This window comes from Eutrigla gurnardus, assembly GCF_963514095.1.
Source record: "Eutrigla gurnardus genome assembly, chromosome: 17".
In the NCBI taxonomy this organism is placed as follows: Eukaryota; Metazoa; Chordata; class Actinopteri; order Perciformes; family Triglidae; genus Eutrigla; species Eutrigla gurnardus.
In genome coordinates, this window is record NC_139928.1 from 11661430 (window position 1) to 11681328 (window position 19899).

At 42.7% G+C, this 19899-nt stretch overlaps 1 protein-coding gene across 4 annotated transcripts in view; it reads left to right on the forward strand.

Annotated features, from left to right (window-relative positions):
• Positions 1–19899, forward strand: part of elmo1 (engulfment and cell motility 1 (ced-12 homolog, C. elegans)) — an 84411-nt gene that overhangs the window by 22542 nt on the left and 41970 nt on the right. For 2 of the 4 annotated variants that reach the window (XM_084032900.1, XM_084032899.1), the window contains exons 2-14: positions 6145–6321; positions 10327–10367; positions 10562–10634; positions 10731–10781; positions 10921–11090; positions 13774–13809; positions 15322–15421; positions 15843–15994; positions 16113–16191; positions 17033–17074; positions 17397–17447; positions 17934–18056; positions 18820–18948. In XM_084032900.1, the coding sequence (XP_083889026.1) occupies positions 6244–6321; positions 10327–10367; positions 10562–10634; positions 10731–10781; positions 10921–11090; positions 13774–13809; positions 15322–15421; positions 15843–15994; positions 16113–16191; positions 17033–17074; positions 17397–17447; positions 17934–18056; positions 18820–18948 (1125 nt within the window). In that variant the 5' untranslated portion in view covers positions 6145–6243. The remainder of the gene's footprint in view (positions 1–6144; positions 6322–10326; positions 10368–10561; positions 10635–10730; positions 10782–10920; positions 11091–13773; positions 13810–15321; positions 15422–15842; positions 15995–16112; positions 16192–17032; positions 17075–17396; positions 17448–17933; positions 18057–18819; positions 18949–19899) is intronic. The other 2 variants (XM_084032901.1, XM_084032902.1) reach the window with 2 other exon arrangements.

Here is a 19899-nt window from a genome sequence, read left to right on the forward strand (position 1 = left end):
TGCTGCCTCATGTTCTCTCACACCGTTAGGGCTCATAATAAGGTCCCGGGGGAGCTGGCAGGAAAGGATGTGCTTCACTTGGATCGTGTTCCCCCTTGATATCCATGCCCCCCAGTCTGACTCTGTTTGTCTCTCCCTCCATCAGCCAGTCCTTTTAAAAAGTTATAATTGCACTTCAAAGTGTCGAAATCCCTAAAATACAGCAGAAAGGCATTTTTTCTCTCACCACCTCATGCCAGTTTGTTTCTAATTAAAATGCTTTGAAAGTCATTGTGCGTTATAAGAAAGTGGTTTTGGCGGATTCTTTTGAAGAGCTTGAAATGTAACGAGTGACCTTTCCAAGCAGTAGACGTATTCATGCTCTGTACATTTGGCTTTCTAACTTTTGCTGCTTTTCTTATTCTGTCAACTCTTCTTTGCTCTTTTATCATCTTCTTTTCTTCACTTTCTTCTGCCCTTTTCCTCTCTTCTCTCTCCACCTTGCTTTTTCATTCATCATACTCCTCTTCATCTACTTTTCATTATTTATTGTTGCCATCCATTAATATCTATTACATATCACCCCCTTCCTCCCTCTCTGTCTCCTCATCTTCACTTGCATTGCTCCCCTTCATCTCTCGATCTCCTCTCTTCCTCCCCCTCTACAGACGATGTGACCCTCACATTACACATCATGAATTATTGAGGTGAAACCCAGCACTGCTCTGCTGCCCAACAAATCACACACCTTCTCTCTAAGTCCGTTTGCTCCCCTCTTACCCCCTCTCTCCCTTCTTTATTGATGGTTTTGTTCCCTAATTCCGACCTCGGGCACCAGATCAGATCACAGGGTAACATGAGATTTAGTTTTTTTCCCCTCCCCACTCTTTTGGAGCTAATCCTGAGAAATAATGGCTGCTGTAACCCAGCGGCACATGCCTCTCTGTTTACGGCAGGTGGCCGAGTGCTTGAAGACAGATTATCTCCACACATTCACAGATTACAATACCTCGCTGGACCGCAGCCCGTTTAGAGTGGTGGTGATGGTTTTTGGCAGTGTTATTGCACACATTAGTACAATTAAACAATGGAAAGATTACGAATGTCAAAATGAATGAAGAAGAGATTGCAGAGGCTGTTGTTTTTTTTCGTGGTCTGATTTATGTTTTGTGGGCAATCTGCAAAATAATATGTTCTGAGGGGAGAAAGAGACTTGGCAGGAAATAGAGAAACGTCGGATGTGGTCGACCAAATGAATGAATGGCGGAAAAGAGGAAAGGAAGGAAGCGAGGTCGGATGCCGACAATGTGCTCCTGCAAATAAAAAAAAGATGGAGTGAGGTCGGTGTCCTGTTAGCTTGTTTAAACCTGTGGCAGAGAGAAAAATAAACACACACTCAGTCAACTGAACCGGGTCGCAGCACATCACCTGCTCTTACATGATGTGCTCTGACAGCCGCCAGCTCGATAACAAGGCTTCATTTACACTGTAAGGAGGTTGTGATGAGATGCCAGAGCGACAGATTGGGAATTGATATACAGCCCCCCGGCTACAGTAAACACTCATGATGACACGTAGGGAATATCGAAGACAAACACCTGAGGAACATTCGTGCGAAACTTGCTTTGAAGTTGTGCTGGTGTGTTGAATAGGGCTGCACAATACATTGTTTTATCATCATCAACACGTCGTGAAAGATGGCGTTATTGCGATCAGCCACTTTCTTTATTGGTGTTCAGTTCAAGGTTCGAATTGTTCAATAAATATAGAGAAATGATTAACTTTCATTTGGTAAATGCTGTTGTATTTAAGCAGAAAGGGCAGAAATGATGCACTTTAACTTGTCGTTTATCGTAAATAATATCGTTATCGTGATATTCAACTCCGTATCGTGTTGTCCCCAAGTGTTGAACCGTTGTGTGTCTCAATTATGTTTGAGCCCATTTTCAAGGGATTTACTGTGGCTGTCAGCAATTAAATTTGTGTGTGTGTGTGTGTGTGGTTGTGTGTGTGTGGTTGTGTGTGTGGTTGTGTGTGTGTGTGTGTGTGTGTGTGTGTGTCTCCAATCAATAAGCCTCAAGGCCGTCCATCTCTGAGTCATCTGTACTTCTCGGAAGATGATGACAAGATGCTCAGAACACACACACACACACACACACACACACACACACACACACACACACACACACACACACACAGTATTTCCTGGAAAACCAAAACATATCCTCAGTCAGGAGGATAGCCTTATATTTTGACTTCACATGAAAAGAAGAACGTTACACTCCATTGTAAAGTATAATTCCAGTTTACTGAACTGTCTTCTCCGTTTCTATCATGACAGTATTGCACTCACCAGTGAGCTGTAATCATCCCAGACCAACCCTCAGTTGCTTTATAGCTTCTCTGTTTCTCAAATATATCTTTGGCATTTCTGTACTGCTGTTCCCAATCTTTTGCCCACAGACACCCAGATTCTGCTATACCTGCTCCTAGCTAATATCCACAGATATATTATCCCACTCAATTTATTGAACTTGCTTGCCGACAGTTTGGGTATAAACTTTGTCATTTCCCTTAGTTTTGCCTTCTAAATTAGTTTGGCTAATCAAACTTAAGTGCATGTTTAAAACCTTTTAAGAAATATATATAATATATACAAATTGTATTGTTTCCGAGTGGTTATCGAATAACAACACAGACTAAAACTATTGCCATGTTTAATCTTTATTTAAGTAAATTAATCGGGAGTTTCCCCACATTCTCTCTGTCACCCATCTAAACTCCTGTTTCCACTATAATAGAAATGCTCACGTAAACTTCAGCTCATGAACTTTGCCCGCCAATAGTGATGAGGAGGAAGCAAGGTGGCTTACTCCTTAGCTACTACCAGAAAAAAATCCTTCAATCTTATTATTGAGCCCATCAGTGATGAAAGTGCCATTTTTGGCATTCCTGATAGGAATGATGGCCAAAAAAACAATAAAGTAAAATGATCCTTTTAGGTCCGCTCTTTTGTGGAGTTGAAATGAGACGAAGGGTCTGCAGTTTGTGAGGCTGCACTTTAGTTACATTTAGTTAAAAGGACTGTTGTGCCTAACATCAGCATGCTAACAATGCTATCATGCTAACATTAACTAATAAGCAACGAACACAAAGACATTAACGGGGACGTTATTAGTTCAGCAGACAGAATTCACTGTGAGGAAGACAAGGAGATCTGAACCAAATTACATGTCCAAAACTAAAAATGTGAATCTCATGGTGAAGTTGAAGAGTTGGAGGATCAAAGGACCAACGTTGTTGCATTTTATCCTCAGGGGAACATGAATATCTGTACAAAAGTTGAAAGCAATCCATGCAAACCGACATTGAAATCCCTGCAAGCATTCCGCAAAGCATGGTTAAAACCAGTTCGTCTCAAGAGCCTTCACTGACTGCCAGTCATATTTGAGAAGGATGAGAATCTGTAGATGACTAACACGCTGTTATCTGAATTAAACTCATTCACACCTTCTCTGTATATCTGAAGCAAGGCTTGTCATCATGAGACACATTTATTTTGTTTATTCTAACACCGAATTAACATTGGCTGATGTTCTTAAAACTATACATGTTTGTTTCAGGAAGTAGTCCATAAAGTTTTCCACATCTTACTCACCACCTTGCTTTTTCCAGAACGGTGACCAGAAGCGATATTTTCTCTGCGTAAGGTTGCAGCTGATTAGTCAGAGGGAAAGGGAAACGCAGAGATGCACAGCTGCGTACTCTGAACGCCACTGCAGGCACAGAGTCTCACAAAGTATTTAATATATGCTCCAAAACCACTCTAATCTTCAATGAACATACTCGCTCATTTTTCAATGGTTCAAATTCAAAGCGGAGGGGTGGAGTGAGTCATATTTTGGGGAGTTGTGACAAACGTGACTTGAGTATGACACGCGCTTTGGAAAGAAAGATGCATCCACATCTCGAGCTATTGATGCAGCAGCTGCCATGGTAACGGGCCCTTGAATAAAGGCTATGTGGATCATTATGGGGTGACTCACACACAACGCCGGGCCGCTCTCATTACGTAAACTATCTTTAGATTATTACATGCTCGTCAAACACACTAAAAAAAAAAAAAAAAAAAATGAATGTCACATGGCACCGCGTGTGCTGCACAGTAGCACACAGACTCCAGACATGCACTTAAAAACATTTGAGGTCAGTGTTTTGAGCACACATGTCATCAGTCTCTTTTTTTTAGCCCGTGTTGATGCACACATGCATATCAACACTACTCTGCTCAGTAGTTTTCTCCCAGGAATTACTCTGAGCCAGTCTTAATGCATTATTGATTGAGATTAAATATGTAAGAAAGCTTCTAAACCAGGAACTAGGATGATCCAAGTTTTCTAGACAGGCCAGGAAGTAAATTATTAATGCCTTTCTCACTTGGTTTCTTGGATATCGATGGTACATTTTCCACTTGATAACCGCGTGCTGGTGGTGGATTTCATTAGACCCCCCTGCGAGCACACAGAAGTGGCTTTACCCCAGCTCTCCCCATGGGGACTCAGAGTGTCTGTGATTTGGCTGTTTTTTTCCACCGCGGAACTTCTAACTGGCTTATTTTAGAAAGCCACAGGGTTTCAGGTCAAGCCGGCTGCCTGTTCCTCTGTCAGATATCACAGTTGTCCTCTGCACAGGGACGGACGCCAGCGAGCCGCTACCCAGGAGGATCCGATGGTCCGATGTCTGAATGTGTGCGTTCGCTTGAAGAGGAGCGAGCGTTGGTGTGTGTTTGTTGCTGTGCGTGTACCAGGGTATTTCAGTTGTGTTTTGACATGACAGCTTTTATTTCTTGTCTGTTGTGTGACTCACTGTAAAATGAACGTCCAACAAATGCTCTTATCCTTCCCTCCTTGTCTTCTCTCCGTCCATTGCTTTTACTTCCTATTTTTGATTTCCCTAGCAACTTTCCTCCGGATTTTCCATCTTCTTTAAAAAAAAATATAGCAAACCACAATTTGATATTGCACCATAAAGTTTGAACGGACTTCCCTGCCTCACACAGGAAGAAGAAGAAGCACTTTTAGCCCAAACAGCCACTAACCTGCCTTGAAAGCTCTCGCTGTCCTGCAGGCTTACTGGCTGTTTGTAAAAGTGCTGCATCATCACTTCAGTGAGAGATGCTGCTTTTTCTGCCTGTGAAAATGTCTTGAAGGAGTCGTATACTTGGAAGTCGTGGCAAAATGCTGCCAAGTTGTTGCCTGTCTTTCTGCTCTGTCTTTAAATGGCTGAACTGAGGCAAGGTCCCGGAGACGGAGCACATTGTAACTATTCAGTGCACTCGCAGGCTGTGACCTCATTAGCAGTTACACTTTCATTTGAATTAAGCTCTGCCCCAGCGTGTCCTACTGTTCTGTGTGTCAACAGCTGCAAATTAAATTGGGCTACCTCTGAAAAAGTAGTCTCAAAGGTAAAAAAAGAAAAAAAAAATATGTTTGTCTGCTTTAGTGTGTATAATTGGGTTGAACTGTGTATTTGAACATGATTTTAAGTGCAGGCATCTGCAGGAATTTCCATAAAGTTTTCTTAGTGTCAACCATGATGTCATAAACATGAGTTGCAGCTGTGGGCCAACGACTAGAGATGGCAGGTGATGCATGTGTGGTGTCGACACTAGTGCTGATCACAGACCCTTATACACTGCAGCTGGGGAGCCTCAGATGGTGATGATAATATAAGACGCCAGTGTGTATACTTTGTGTGTGTGTGTGTGTGTGTGTGTGTGTGTGTGTGTGTGTGGGCACAAATAACAGAAAACTCATGTAAGTGGGTCAATTGAGTAATTTCCTCTAATTCTTTAAATGTTGTATGAAAATGAATTATTGGAGCTGTTCAGTAGCTTCTCTTGCCAGAGTGAATTTACCAGGTGCTGATGTGCCGTCTCCAGAGTGCTGCATACTCCTGTCCTATGTATATTTCAGCACTGCTCTTTTGTCGACCTTCCTCCATTATCATATTCTTTGAATTTAGAGGACACTAATGCAAGCAAACTATAGCAAGCTCTTGACTAATGTGCCTCATTTTCTCCTCTCCCCCCTCTCTTTTCATTCCCATCCACCTCTGTCTTCCTCCATCTGCCTCTCTCTCCTTCCCTTCACTCTTGTCCTGCAGGTTTGGATGAGCGGCCTCCAGAAGTAGTGACAGAGGTGTGAGGCAGTGAAAGACTCACACCACCCGACCTCCCCACCCCTCCCCCCCTCCCCGTCAATCATGCCGCCGCCGGCAGACATTGTCAAGGTGGCCATTGAGTGGCCGGGGGCCTTCCCCAAGCTCATGGAGATAGACCAGGTAGGTGTAAAAAAAAACTTGATTCAACTGCAAAGCCCACTGGGAAATCATAGCAATGACAGTAAAATGTGAATGTGAATTAAATAAACGATTGTTCCTCATTCATAAATAACATGGTTATTTTTAAATGTAGTCAGCTCTAATTCAGGTGGAGGTACAGATTGTGAATGTTGAGTATTGTTGAGTTGGAAGTGTCAAAAGCAGGACCTAGACTAGAATCTATAATGCATTTGAAACTGGATTTGGATTTTCATGATGTGGTCGCTGTAAATTATGGTCAAAAGGTGAACAGCGATATCGTCAATGAGACTCATTCAGCTGTGTGTGTGTGTGTGTGTGTGTGTGTGTGTGTGTGTGACTCACAGATGGGCTAATGAGTGTACAAGCTATGAGTCACCGTGGCAACTGAAGCCATGATTTCCCTTGTCAATGGATGAACCACTGAATGAAACGTACAACTACGGCGTACATGTGCTTCTGGCTTTTGCCACGCGGTCCTTTAGACACTCAAGTGTCGATTTAGGGATGTCGCTTTTGGTATTTAATGACCGTTTATCAGCCGGGCTTTGCGGTCTGAATTGTTGAACGCCTTCTTCTTCCTCAGCTTTTTCATCGTTCATCTGTAGGCAGCCACCTCGCCTCCCCCCCTCCCCCCCTCCCCCTTCCTCTGCTTTTCTCTAACTCTTATCTCTCCCTGTCATCTTTCTCTTGTTCCTCCTATCTGTTGCATCCTCCTCCTTGTCCTCCTATGCTTCCTCTCCTGTTCATTCCCCCTCTCACTCCTCCTCCCCATCTTTTGTTGTAACTGTGAAAGTAGCGTTGCGCGCCTCCTCCTCTCTTGTCCTCCACCATCAGCCCCCACCTCTTCCTCCTCCCTCTGCATCTCCTCTGTACAATAGGCGCCTGCAGCAGCGTATGGCTGTCTGAGTCATGCGATGGGGAGTGGGCTACAGCTGCTTGCGCTGTCTTGAGACCCAGAGTGTGTGTGTTTTCTGCTTTTTTATATGTGGGTACAACTGTGCATAAGTCAAATTGTGTGTGGGTGTGTTTGCGTTGTTACTATTTGTGTGTGTGTGTGTGTGTGTGTGTATGTGTGTGTGATGACATCTGGGTGTATATGCTTTTTTTCCGGATTTCTGTTGTTTTGTCCTCCTCCTCCTTTTACGAACAGCTGTGTGTGTGTGTGTGTGTGTGTGTGTGCATAAGTCCCACTGTGATTTCTCTCCAAATACTTTAAATGCCCCGCAGGCACGAAAGTCCGACATTTGTGCTGGAAAGCTGTGGAATTGGTACAAGTACAGACAATTGTAATATTGTTATTGTTTGTCAGAAACTTAATAGAGAACAGGGACGGGTTGGACGGGAAGGATGGAAAGGAGAATTTAAGTCAAACCAAAGGGAAATAAACTGTGACTGTATTTTATACACTATGGTTCTGGCATTAAACCGATGTTAAACTGTGTCGTTGCCTGGTTACAGAAACATCTTTTTCATGTGTGACGAAAACAAACCTAAATTCACATATTTGTTTTGCCACTCAAGAGCCCAAGAACATCAGATTTTAATATAAGATATTATACTGCAGATTGCAGCTGTGTGTTTCCCATTCATGCCAATGCTCAACGTGAATAGTATAGTGGAGGTAACGGTAAGGGCGAGGAAGATTTGGTGGGAGTTCAGACAGGGGAGTGATCGAGTAGTAGATGGGATCATGGAGGTGGTGGAGCTTGCCGATGATGAGAGGGTAGGCAAAGCAATATGTGTTAAGACCTCAGAGGGAATAAGATAAAAGGAAGATATTGAAGCCGTTATGAGAGGAGAAAAGAGATTCTGGAAGGGATAACCAGGGAAACATTGAAGAGTATTCGACGATCCAACCCAAATGTATTCTAAACTTAAATAGGCTGTGTATGATGATGATGATGATGATGATAACTTCAATATACAGTATGTTAAACAAGCTAAATCTCTGATGAGGTAGAATAAAAGATACATTAACAAAAATCAAATCTGTTTCTAAAGAAAGAAAATCCCGATGCACAACCGTAGCACTCCATCAAAGCCCTGATACAATTCTCTAATGTTGTGGTGATACAGGAGCTAAACATGTAAAGTCCCCGTTCCACTTAATACAAGTTCTGAAAAGTGTTGCACATGTAGTAATATATCATCTTTTATATTGTTTAAACAGAAACGCATTTAAATGTGTTAGGTTATTAATAATACAATTAGAATCCGGAAACGTCTTTGATCATGCACGAGAGAAGGAATTGCTCCAAGCAATGCACAAGTGGATTAATGTCTTTTAAAATATTGCAAACCGTTGCTCTTTCTCTGATGAGTGAGCATATTAATAATTTGCTCATTATCAAAGAAACCACAGTAGAACTAAGAAATTCTGAACATTTGCTGTGGAAACCCAGATTATTCAAGTAGTGTTCATGAACTTGCTTTTTAAACATTTTTTTCCGCAGAATTTTGATATTTTTTCAATCATTTTTTTCAGTTCCATGTAACATTAAAATGCTTCTTGAAACACACATTTTTGCACAAATTGTGCGTGCTCACTGCCGTCTGACAGCGTACACGTCCCAGAAAGCCTGAGGACGCCAGCAGTGGCGAGGGAGCGGATATTAAGTTAATCCCGCCTGGCATTATGCACACACCCTCCTTATATTTGTCACCTCGTTCCTCCATATGCACTTTGTTTGTTCTTCATTCTCCCCCACCACTCTCCTCCTCTCTCCCCCTTCCTGTGTTTGCTGTTGTTTTCCCTTCTTATCTTATCTTATCTTATCCAGTTTTTTTTTTATTCTATGTTCACATAAAAGCCTCCTCTCTTCTTCTGTCACCTCATTGCCTTTGTTTCCCTGTCATATACTGTATGCCCGTCATCTTGCCACCATTATCTTCTCTCTGTAAATCTTCATCACTACGGCGAACTGCTCTTTGAAGCAGCCTCTCTTGTTGCTCAGGGTAATCCCCAGTGAAGCGTGTATACAGACGCTCGTGAAACTGTTGTGTTGAGGATGTTGGTGGTTTTAGTTTTAGCTCATGCCTGAAGATTACGTTGGGCACAGTATGGATAACAGACACGTAACTATAAGTAAAAAAAGGAGGACAGCATTTAAAGATGGTCAGAGACCAACTATCCTGACTTTTAATCTAGAGTATGGTTCAAGCTCCTAAAAAAATGGATGTCCCATAATGCAACTGAACATAGGCTATTTTAAGATTATGTTATCCCACTGATATAATGATAATAAAGTAGTATAATAGTGCAAATGCAGCCTTTTTAATAAAGCGATAAGCATTTAATTCTTAAGACTATATAAACACATTCAGACAGAATTGGAATGTGGAAATATAAAAAATCTCAATTATACACAAATAAAATAAAACAATGAATAAAATTAACTTTATTCACAATGCCCACAAAGTCTTATAATAGAAGGGTTTCCCCTTGTTAGTGACATTTTTATGTTAACAAACACGTGTAAACAAAACAGGCAATATCGAGGCCCAAAAAAAATGATCAAGGTGATGTTCATATATCACACAATAAGTTCATAATGTAAAATGATCATGGCAGGCCTAACTGAAAGTTTGGCATATTTCATTAAATGGGAAAAGGGATAAGAAGATCATTATGTTATGGGATGGAAGGTATAAAAAATGACTTGTTTTGATGCTGTAAAAAGTACAGCATATCCTACAGTATATAGTATAGATTAGAAGGGACATAAACTTTATCGTACAACAGAAAAGCTACTTGATGTGATGTGGAAGCAGTCTCGTATTCAATCATGCTGAAGACAGAATGGTGCAACAGACACGGTCACTGGTCCTACATCAGCAGTCGGTTAAATGCAGGCTACTGAAGAACAGCCTCTCATTGTTCCAGTCCTATAATATAAAATAATTGCAGCTCACTCAGAGTTGACCACTGTTTTAGGAACTCGAGCTCCGACTGTGGACTAAATGTAGTTTTCTCTTCTCCCACAGAAAAAGCCTCTCTCGGCCATCATTAAAGAAGTGTGTGAGGGGTGAGTCTGCAGTCGCTCCTTCTGTGTGCTGCATGCCTTTGGGTTTGGAAATAATTCTCCAGGGAGCTTCTAGCAAAAGCCCTCTCTATCTATCTCCATACTTAAATCCTATTAGCCGAATTTTACATAAGATGTTCTCCACTTTTCTTCACATTATGCAATCTTTTTCCCTCTCTTCATCTAATGGATTTTAGGTGGTCCTTGGGGAACCATGAGAACTTTGCTCTGCAGATTGCTGATGCCACAAATTTCTACATCACAGAAAAGGTTTGGTTACATGTTTATTTTGTTAAATCCAGGCGACAATGTAAAAATGTTCCTCAAGTGCTCGCTAACTTCGTTTTTTGTTGTAAATCTCCACAGAATCGCAACGACATTAAGAATGGATCGATCCTGCGCTTGACCACCTCTCCTGTATGTTTTATTTCTTTGCAAAATACCCTTCTTGGTACAAAAGAGCACTGACCATTTTGGATGCACGGAGGCTATAAACGTTATTTTTACTATCCCAAGGCATTTAAAAAAATGTTTTCCCTTTTCCTTTCCACTCCAGTACCAGACTGCCGTCCAGCTTCATGAACGGATCCAGTCGTCCAGCATGGATGCCAAGCTGGAGTCTCTGAAGGACCTGGCCAACGCGTCGCGGGACATCACCTTCGCCCAAGAGTTCATCAACCTGGACGGCATCTCCCTGCTCACTCAGATGGTGGAGAGCGGGACTGAGTAAGTCAAATTGTCCATCTCTTTTCTTTGGTTTGTATTTCCTTCGTCGCTGCGGTGTTTTCCAAATCCTCTTTGTGTGATGAATTTGAATTTTGTAGTTTATAGTAGATTGAAAGAATATCGAGTTCCTGTGGTTTTCTATTCCCCACTCATGATGTTTGATCTCACTTGGCTTAAGTTGATTGTGTGTTTGGGGAATGAATGTCTGGCATCTCAGTTATCAGGTGGAGTTTTTGCACTGATCTGAGGTGAGTGAGAATCCAGGGGTTTGGTTGTTGTTGCACTGTGCATTCTGATGAGGTTCCACTCAGCGGACTGAACTGCTCTCCGTTCAGTGTCTCTCCTCAAATCATCTTGTGCAGCAGCTGTCTCTCTGTAGATGCCGATTGTTGTTCAGCATACATTAGGATGTCATGGCACCACTGGGTAGATGTGTCATTATCAGGCCTGCTCCTGAAGAAATCTTGTTTCTGTTTTTATATTCGCCTTGTGACTTAGATAATGGGAACATTTGTCCTGTCTAGGGACTGAAAAGAAAGCTGCTACCTTACAATCAGTGGTAGACAAAAGCTGTTGCTATTCTTTCACATTCTGGGGAAATAACTGTCTTTGTTGGATATGAAAAATGTCTTTCATGCTGAACAGGAGCCTTTCTGCGTAATATATCTGCGGTTGCATCTTTGAGGAGGTCTACGTCTGCTACGTCCAGTAGGGCCTGTGGCATAGCTTCAGAGGCCATCTGCACAGGATCCACAGCCAGGACGCGATCCCGTAACACACTCTAAAGCTGGAAGAGAAGAACTGGCATGTGAAGATCATGCCTAGGGGCTCCTGTTTGCCATTATAGTGACATTACACAGAAGTGAGAAGAGAGCTCTGCACTGGTTTGTGACTGTTCAGCAGATCCTGTGTGTGTGTGTGTGTGTGTGTGTGTGTGTGTGTGTGTGTGTGTGTGTGTGTGTGTGTGTGTGTGTGTGTGTGTGTGTGTGTGTGTGTGTGTGTGTGTGTGTGTGTGTGTGTGTGTGTGTGTTGTGTGTTGTGTGGCCCTAGAGACTCAACTCAACTGAAGGTTAAAGAGAGGACATTTTTTGCTGAGGTGGAATTTCTCAGCCGTGATGCCAGTGGGAAGTGTGTTTGAGTGATGTGTGTGTGTGTGTTTGAGTGATGTGTGTGTGTGTGTGTGTGTGATGCCTACTATGCAGAGAGAGTAAAAACCCAGAGCAAAGTATCAGCAGGCGTTTCAAACACTAACGTGCACACATATGCACATACAAGCAGACATATGATGCAGCAGCCGGCCGGGACGTTCTCATTTTCTGCCTCGTGCATCTCTCATCGTTCGTCCCCTTTCACCCAGCGGGAGAAAAGACGGATGGAAGAGTCGTTTTTCTTGCATAAGGTCTCGGCTCTAAAGACACTCATGTTGTAAATGCACACTCACACAATGTCAAATAGGCACTTACGTGAGTACAAGTCACAAGCACACACTGATTTATGTTTGCAGGGAAAGCAATTTAAACAATTATTTGCCGTGGATTCTTAAATTGAACGAACCCTTTCTTAAACGGAATGATTTCTGCTCTTATGCTCCGGATTGTTTTGTACTGTCTTCCAGTGTGAAATCTAAGGTCTCCTCTTCAGCAGAAACCACTTAATGATCTCCTATTTCTGAATACGAGACAGCAGCCTCTAGCATTACGCCCGGTTTCACTGTTTGACTGGAAATCATTGCAGCCTCTTCTATTTTTCTTTTTTGCATATAATGTTCAAATTAGCAAATATTTGACCCTTGTTTGATCTTACAGCTAGGAGCCATCACAGCAGCACTGATGTTGACTCCACTTTGCTTCTGGCACTTTCATTAAATATGTTTTATGTAGATTACCAGCACATGAGTTATTCAGCACTGGAGAGTTCAAGAGTTGTGTGTGTGTGTGCGTGTGCGTGTGTGTCTGCTGTATTTCCATCTCAACAGAAGGAGCTTATGAAACAGACAAGCAGATAGGTATCAGTGTCTGACACACACAAACACACACACACACACACATACTCATTAGTGTGCCTGCCAACCAACTTGGTGGACGGTAATTATTCAAGAGGCTCAGTGCTGGAGACTCTTGAGGGCAGAGCGGTGCTGTGATCTAATGCTTCTGCCAGAGATGTTGTACTGTTTTCATGTGGAACTAAGTTAGCATCCTGCTGCTGCTGCTGCCAATACAAGCACAAGTGAAAGGCAGACATCGCCCTCTACTGGCTAAAACATGGAACATCTAATGTGGGTGTGCAGAATGTACAGTGCAACTTCAGCCAACACGTTACGGGGTGTTTTTGCTTTAAAAAATTAAGGGAAAATAAAAAATGTTTCACTTACCTCAAGTGATATCTATCCATGCAGACAGTTTGGGTTGGATTTGCACAGGTTCTGAGAGTCCTGCTGTACAACGGAGGTAAATGCTATTTTGTTCAGTGTATGAACGTTTATCTTGAATGAAATATTGAAATGAAATCCTCAGACTCAGAAATCATTTGTATGATGTGTATCAGACTTGATTGGAGTCTGGTCTCTTCTTTCAGGGACATTTACGCATGAACTTGACACCAGGGTGTGATGTGTGTTGTTCCCTGCTCTGTGCTGGTTGTTTGTTTCCCACCTTTGACGCCAAAGTTTCTCAAATTTTTACAGACGCTATCAGAAACTACAGAAGATAATGAAGCCCTGGTAAGCCCCTCCCCTTCCCCCCCGGCCGGGTAACATCATTGGCTCTGTGCTCTTCCTAACCTGCTGGCCGAGTCTGCATGATTAAGACTCTAGCCCCTTGCTCCTTATGGGAAATAATATATACATATATATTTAACACGGCCACTTCCAGGCTTCCATTTAGAAATCGGTGTTGCACTTTGATTTATTTTGCATGTGGTTTTGGGCAACAGACTCGAAGGACTTCCTAATTCTTCAACACAGACTGAAAGAAAGCCAAGATTTATTTCTAAAATTTATTTAGAAAAAAAAAGACATATTCTTACTCTTAATAGTGACCCTTAATTAGTAAATCTTGGTGTTCTTTACAAAGCGGTGCTTTTCAGAGGGATTTGTCTCTGAGCTCACTCACTCAACTTTTCATACTTTCTCTTCAACTTTATTAGCCAATGGCCTCCATCACTGCAGGAACATCATCCCTCAATCAACAAGTTTTCCTTTATTTGATCTAATATAGCCTCTAAAGATGTCGTGTCGCTTTGTGTAGTTAAGTACAGTATGTCCTCTAAATGCCCAGTTCCATCTGTAAAAGTCTTTTTCGTGCTGTGGGTTGCTTATCGCCCATTAAACTGTTCACTAATCACACAGACATCTGTAACAATATTTGCATCCTGTATGGTTAATTATTCAATTTCTTATCATTTTTGTTTCGGAGCTGAAAAGACACCATACTCAGCAAAAATACAAATATGAGATCATCATAAGATTGCTGCTTTCTCAATAAAAAATTAGATTTAAGATTTTTGCTGGATTATCGCTCCGCAGAAGTTGTATATTTTCATATCACCTTGACACAATGCAAGTGATAAACTGATGGTGCTTTTGCAATGCCAATCTTAAGCAGCAGAGGTCAGTATCGCAAAACGTATTGGCGAAGCCATAAAACACCTGACCGTTTGGAGCTTCCCGAACCGTTTTGTAAAAGCAGAAATAACACTCCAGTCAACTACGGGTTATATGCGAGCTAAAACGCTTGATTCTGATTTCTAAGTGTCTCATTAAGTACTTCCAGCAGTACTACGTCTCAGATAAAACAGCTGTTTAATGTGTTCCCTGCTTTGGCCTCTCGTGACTCTCTGATTTATTTCTCCTGATATTTGTGTAACTGCATGACTTCACTCCGTTCTGTAGCTTTCTGGTCCTGATTTAACACCGCGCTGTGCTGCCCGGCTCCTGCTGGCCTTCTGACAGCCGCTGCTGTTTGTCGAAGGCCAGTCTGTCTGCGCTGCATCGACAAACCTCTTTCCCATTTCTTCTCCTCTCCCTGTTTTTCTCCATCTTTTTTCAGCAAACCTGGTTGCAGCATTAATCTCGCATTCCTCTGTCCTCTCTCTCTCTCTCTCTCTGCTGACCGCTCATTCCTCGTTATGTTCCAAGCCATCTGGGCTTAGCAGCTATACACAGCTCCAAGCCATCTGCGGGAGAGAAGTTTCCTCTGGTCTATGTGTGTCTCTGTGTGTGTTTATCGTGTAGCTTTGGCGACCTGCTGTCCTTCACTCTGACGGCCTTCGTGGAGCTGATGGACCACGGCATCGTCTCCTGGGACACTTTCTCTGTGGCCTTCATCAAGAAGGTCAGCCAAGAAAATGTCTCATTACACAGGGCCGGAGTTTAACAGGGACTTACTTGGCGGACATTTATAATCCTGCTTTTACTTTATATCTGTTGGGGAAAGTTTAGATTTAACAATCAGATCATCTCTTTGAGGGCCTTTGTGATAAACACAAGGAAGTTTAATCATGTCTCCTGATGCCAACCAGTGGCTTTTCTTAATTTCTCAAAATAGTCTGGTGATGATATTTGTCAAATAAAAGCTGTTAAATAACATACACATCACTTCTTTGATCCCTTTGACACAATTATTTGTTACCTTATATGCACGATCACAACAACTAAGTAAAAGCAAAGGTTTTGCTGACCTCACGTTGTACCTTATAAATTATGTAGTGTTTGCTGCAGGCTCTTTATCTCCCCTTGCTTTGGCCTTCCTGCAGATCGCCAGCTACGTGAACAAATCGGCGATGGACACAGCGGTGCTGCAGCGCTCCCTGGCCATCCTGGAGTCCATGGTGCTCAACAGTCAGGATCTTTACCACAAGGTGGCACAAGAGATCACTATTGGGCAGCTCATCCCACATCTTCAAGGGTAAGTGGATCAGTAAGCTGTATGTATGTAGATGTATTATCTTAATGATTAAATTACCACATGGTTAGGTGATAATGATCCATTTAGTAGTTAACATTCTGCTGTTTTCTAACTCCAGGACTGATCAAGACATTCAGACCTACACTATTGCTGTCATCAATGCTCTCTTCCTCAAAGCTCCTGAGGAGAAGAGACAGGTGAGGCACATACTGTAATCGGCATGATGATGTAGTGTTTTACACGGTACGTTCAGATGTGTGGTTTCCTTTGTGTCCCTGTATGTGTTTTTGTGTCATGTGTTTATAACCCGTCTCCGGTCTAGTGTAAAATCTAGTCGAACAGCGAGCGTGAAAGTCCACGTCCTCCTGCCCCGCTCGTCTTTCCCTCCATTCCTCTCGACAGAAGTGACATTTTTTGCTCGACCACGCTCTCACTTCGCTGCTCGTCCCTCTCCTTCGCTCTCTCTCTCTCTCTCACCTATGTCACGCTTTGCCCTGCAGCTGATCACATGATCCCCCTCGAATCAGCACCGTCGTGTCCAGCGATGTGCTTTGACATTAATAATGAATGATGCTCACCCACAGATTTTCTCCTATGCAGCATACAAAGTTGAAGACATGCGAGGCATAAATAAGCTCCACGGCAACGCTGCATACAGATTGTGTTTCATTTTTACCCGTTGTTTGTGCACATTCTTGTAATTGAACAAGGATCTGCACAAATCGCATTCATGCGGTCGGTTTGCAGCAACCTTTAGCAACTTTATGTGGTTGATGCTACTTGTGTGTGTGTTTGTGGTAAAGACTCGACCATCAGTAAAGCTATTATTATGATCCCCCACTCTCCCCCGCCATTCTGCTGACTCCGTTGCCCCCCCCCCCCCCCCCCCCCTTCCTCCACAAGCTGCACCACTGACAGAAAATATATATTTTTTAAAATCTCCTCTCAGACTCTCTTTTTTTCCCCACATTCACTCACTCACCCTCTCTCTGTCTCTCTGTCTCTGACTTTGTTTCCTCACTGCACACGATATGGTAGTTTGATGAGCACATTGTGGACATCCTAAATTGTCCCCTGACAGTAAGTGCACCCTTGATTAGCACACTTTGTAGTATGCGCTGTAGAAGGCATCAATTAGTGCATTTAGCACCCCCTTTTTTTAAGATTAAGTTCTTCTTTGGGATGGCTTTCTTGTTTTCTACAGCCGGCCGCTGCAGACTTTGCAGTGCGCTGTGGCAGTTTTTCTTTATTTTTGCCCGCATTCATTTCTCATTTCAATGTAGAAAACCCTTAAAAGAAATATCTATATTTTGTGGGTTTATTGATATATTGTTTCTAATCGCCTCTCTCCCTCTGTTCTCCCTGTCCCTCTCTCTATCTCTATCTCTCCCTCCCTCTATAGGAGATGGCCCACATTCTCGCCCAGAAACAGCTGCGCTCCATCATTCTCAGTGTAAGTCTAACATGACCTTCTCCTCTCTACCTCTCCATTGTATCCCTCTCTGTGTTTCCTTCTCTGTCTGTCTCTCTTTATCTCTGTTCAGGTTCATGCCTCTGCACCAGTGTGATATCAGAAAGGAAATGACACCCGTCCCTGTCTCATGTCGCTGGTTATTATCTACTGTACTTACTGTCTCACACCTGTTCCCTTGTCTCTCTTCCACCCTCGTGTTGAATCTCGTTTCTCCCTCTCCTGTTCCCCCGTCTGACTTCTGTTTTCTAATCCTGGTGATTTACTCCCAAATCCTCTCGTTCTCCTTCATTATCTCATACTGTCTTCCTCCAAAAAATCCACATCTCATCTTTCTGACCCCAAAACCCGTCCTCTCACCCTCGCCTTCTCTTTGGCAATCTAACACCTTTCCTCTCTGTCTTACTCTCCCCCCTGCTCTTCTTCCTCCCTCCTCCTCCTCCTCTGTTTGTCCTCCACACCGTGCAGAATGTGATCCGGAGCCCCACACCCATCAACGACGAGATGGCCCACCAGCTGTACGTCCTGCAGGTGCTCACCTTCAACCTGCTGGAGGACCGCATGATGACCAAGATGGATCCCCAGGACCAGGTGGGGGACTGTGAATGATGAATAATTGGCAATCGACACAACAAAAGGAAGTAATATGATACATAACAACTTAAAGAAGAAGGCTTCTAATATTATGCTTCTATATTTCTGTTATTGTCAACATAACTGTTTTAGTCTGTCAATACTTTTCAACTGAGTGCTATAGTTTTAACGAACACCACTTAAAATGGAGGAAATGATATGTGTTGTGGACTATTTTCAGCTGCGTATTGATATGCATTTTTAAGTATTTTTGACAGCAATGCGGTGTATGTCTATAGTGCCCATGTGCATCATAATGAAGTAATGCAGCAGTGTGGCTTTTGGTCAACAATGGAACACTGTGGTAATGAGGAATAAGATAAATCCAGCTTTGGGATTCAGTCTGATTTTGTGTTTTTAAGGGATTTGTTGACAGTTAGAAAAATATATAATATCACCAGACTAACTTTTAAAATGAGACATCAGCAAGACTAAATAGTTTGGAGTCAAAAATGCCTGACTACATTATGCAAAAAACTCATCAGAAAAATTAAGGCAAACTGGACCTCATCAGACTAGCTTTGGGGGAAAACAATTTATTTTAGGTTGGCCAAGTAATAAAAAGAGTGGAGAGACGTGGCTGTCGGCCAGATTGCCTTGGGCAGCACAAGACCCCACACATTGGAGACGAAGCTGAAGCATTCCTAAATTATAAAACGCTGAAAGAAAAGACGGATGGACTTCTGAGCAGCACATTAAATATTCTTCTCTGTGTGTGCAGGCTCAGAGGGACATCATCTTTGAGCTGCGGAGAATCGCCTTCGACGTGGAGTGCGAGCCCAACAACAGTGGCAGCATCGAGAAACGCAAGTCCATGTACACCCGGGACTACAAGAAGCTGGGCTTCATTGTAAGTTCTGCATTCCTTTTCAAAGACTCTCGTAAATTCACTCGTTCTCTGAAGACGTTTTTCTGGCTTCTGCACAAACTCAAAAACTGAGATCATAAACTAAACGAGCCACACAGGACGGCTGTTGATTGGATTGGACTCGAGTAAAGCAGAAGTACCTCAAAATGTACTTGAGTGTATGTACATTAAACACAGTTCTCTCTTACTCATCCTATAGTATTTCCTCCATAGGGTTTTTTTTAATCTTCTCTCACTCACGTTCTCCTAAAGTGTGTTTTTGTTAGTAAATTTCTTGTCCTGTTGCTACCTTCAAGCATGCATGCTTTAATGTACCATCTATATGAGTGTGTGTTGTATGCAGTGGTCTGACGATAGCACCGAAACTGGAGTTAAACCCACTGTGGCTCGTTGTAAGCCCACAGCTGTTTCGGGACTCATCCACACTTTCTACTGCAGTGTGCTCAGTAAAGATAAGGACAATTGGACTGCCTTGTCTCCACTAGTGCGGAGAAAAACCCACGCTCAAATCCTCAGTCTGCTTTCCGTGCTAGACAGCTTGCAGACACAAAACGCACTGCGCACACACACACACACACACACATGTACACAAACCCTAATTCTCTAGATACACCCTATCACTGCTGAGATAATTTGTTGCCTTCGAATATCTTCAGGTTATGTAAGAAGAGATTGTTTAACATGCTGGAATATTCTTCCCTTACTCCATAATTTTCTGTAAGACACGCATGCCCCCGCGTCTCTAAGCGCCTATAAGTTTGCTTCCTGTCAGGTAGAATTACAAAAGTGATGAGCCAGTTCTCCGTGTCATCCATTCCTCTTTCATCCTCCGTTTTCCTTCCTTCCTCGTCCCGTTGCTTTTCTCTTCAACATCCTGTCTCATCTTTTTAAACTCAAGATTAGCTCCGGAGTGGCGTGTTTGCATGTGTATCC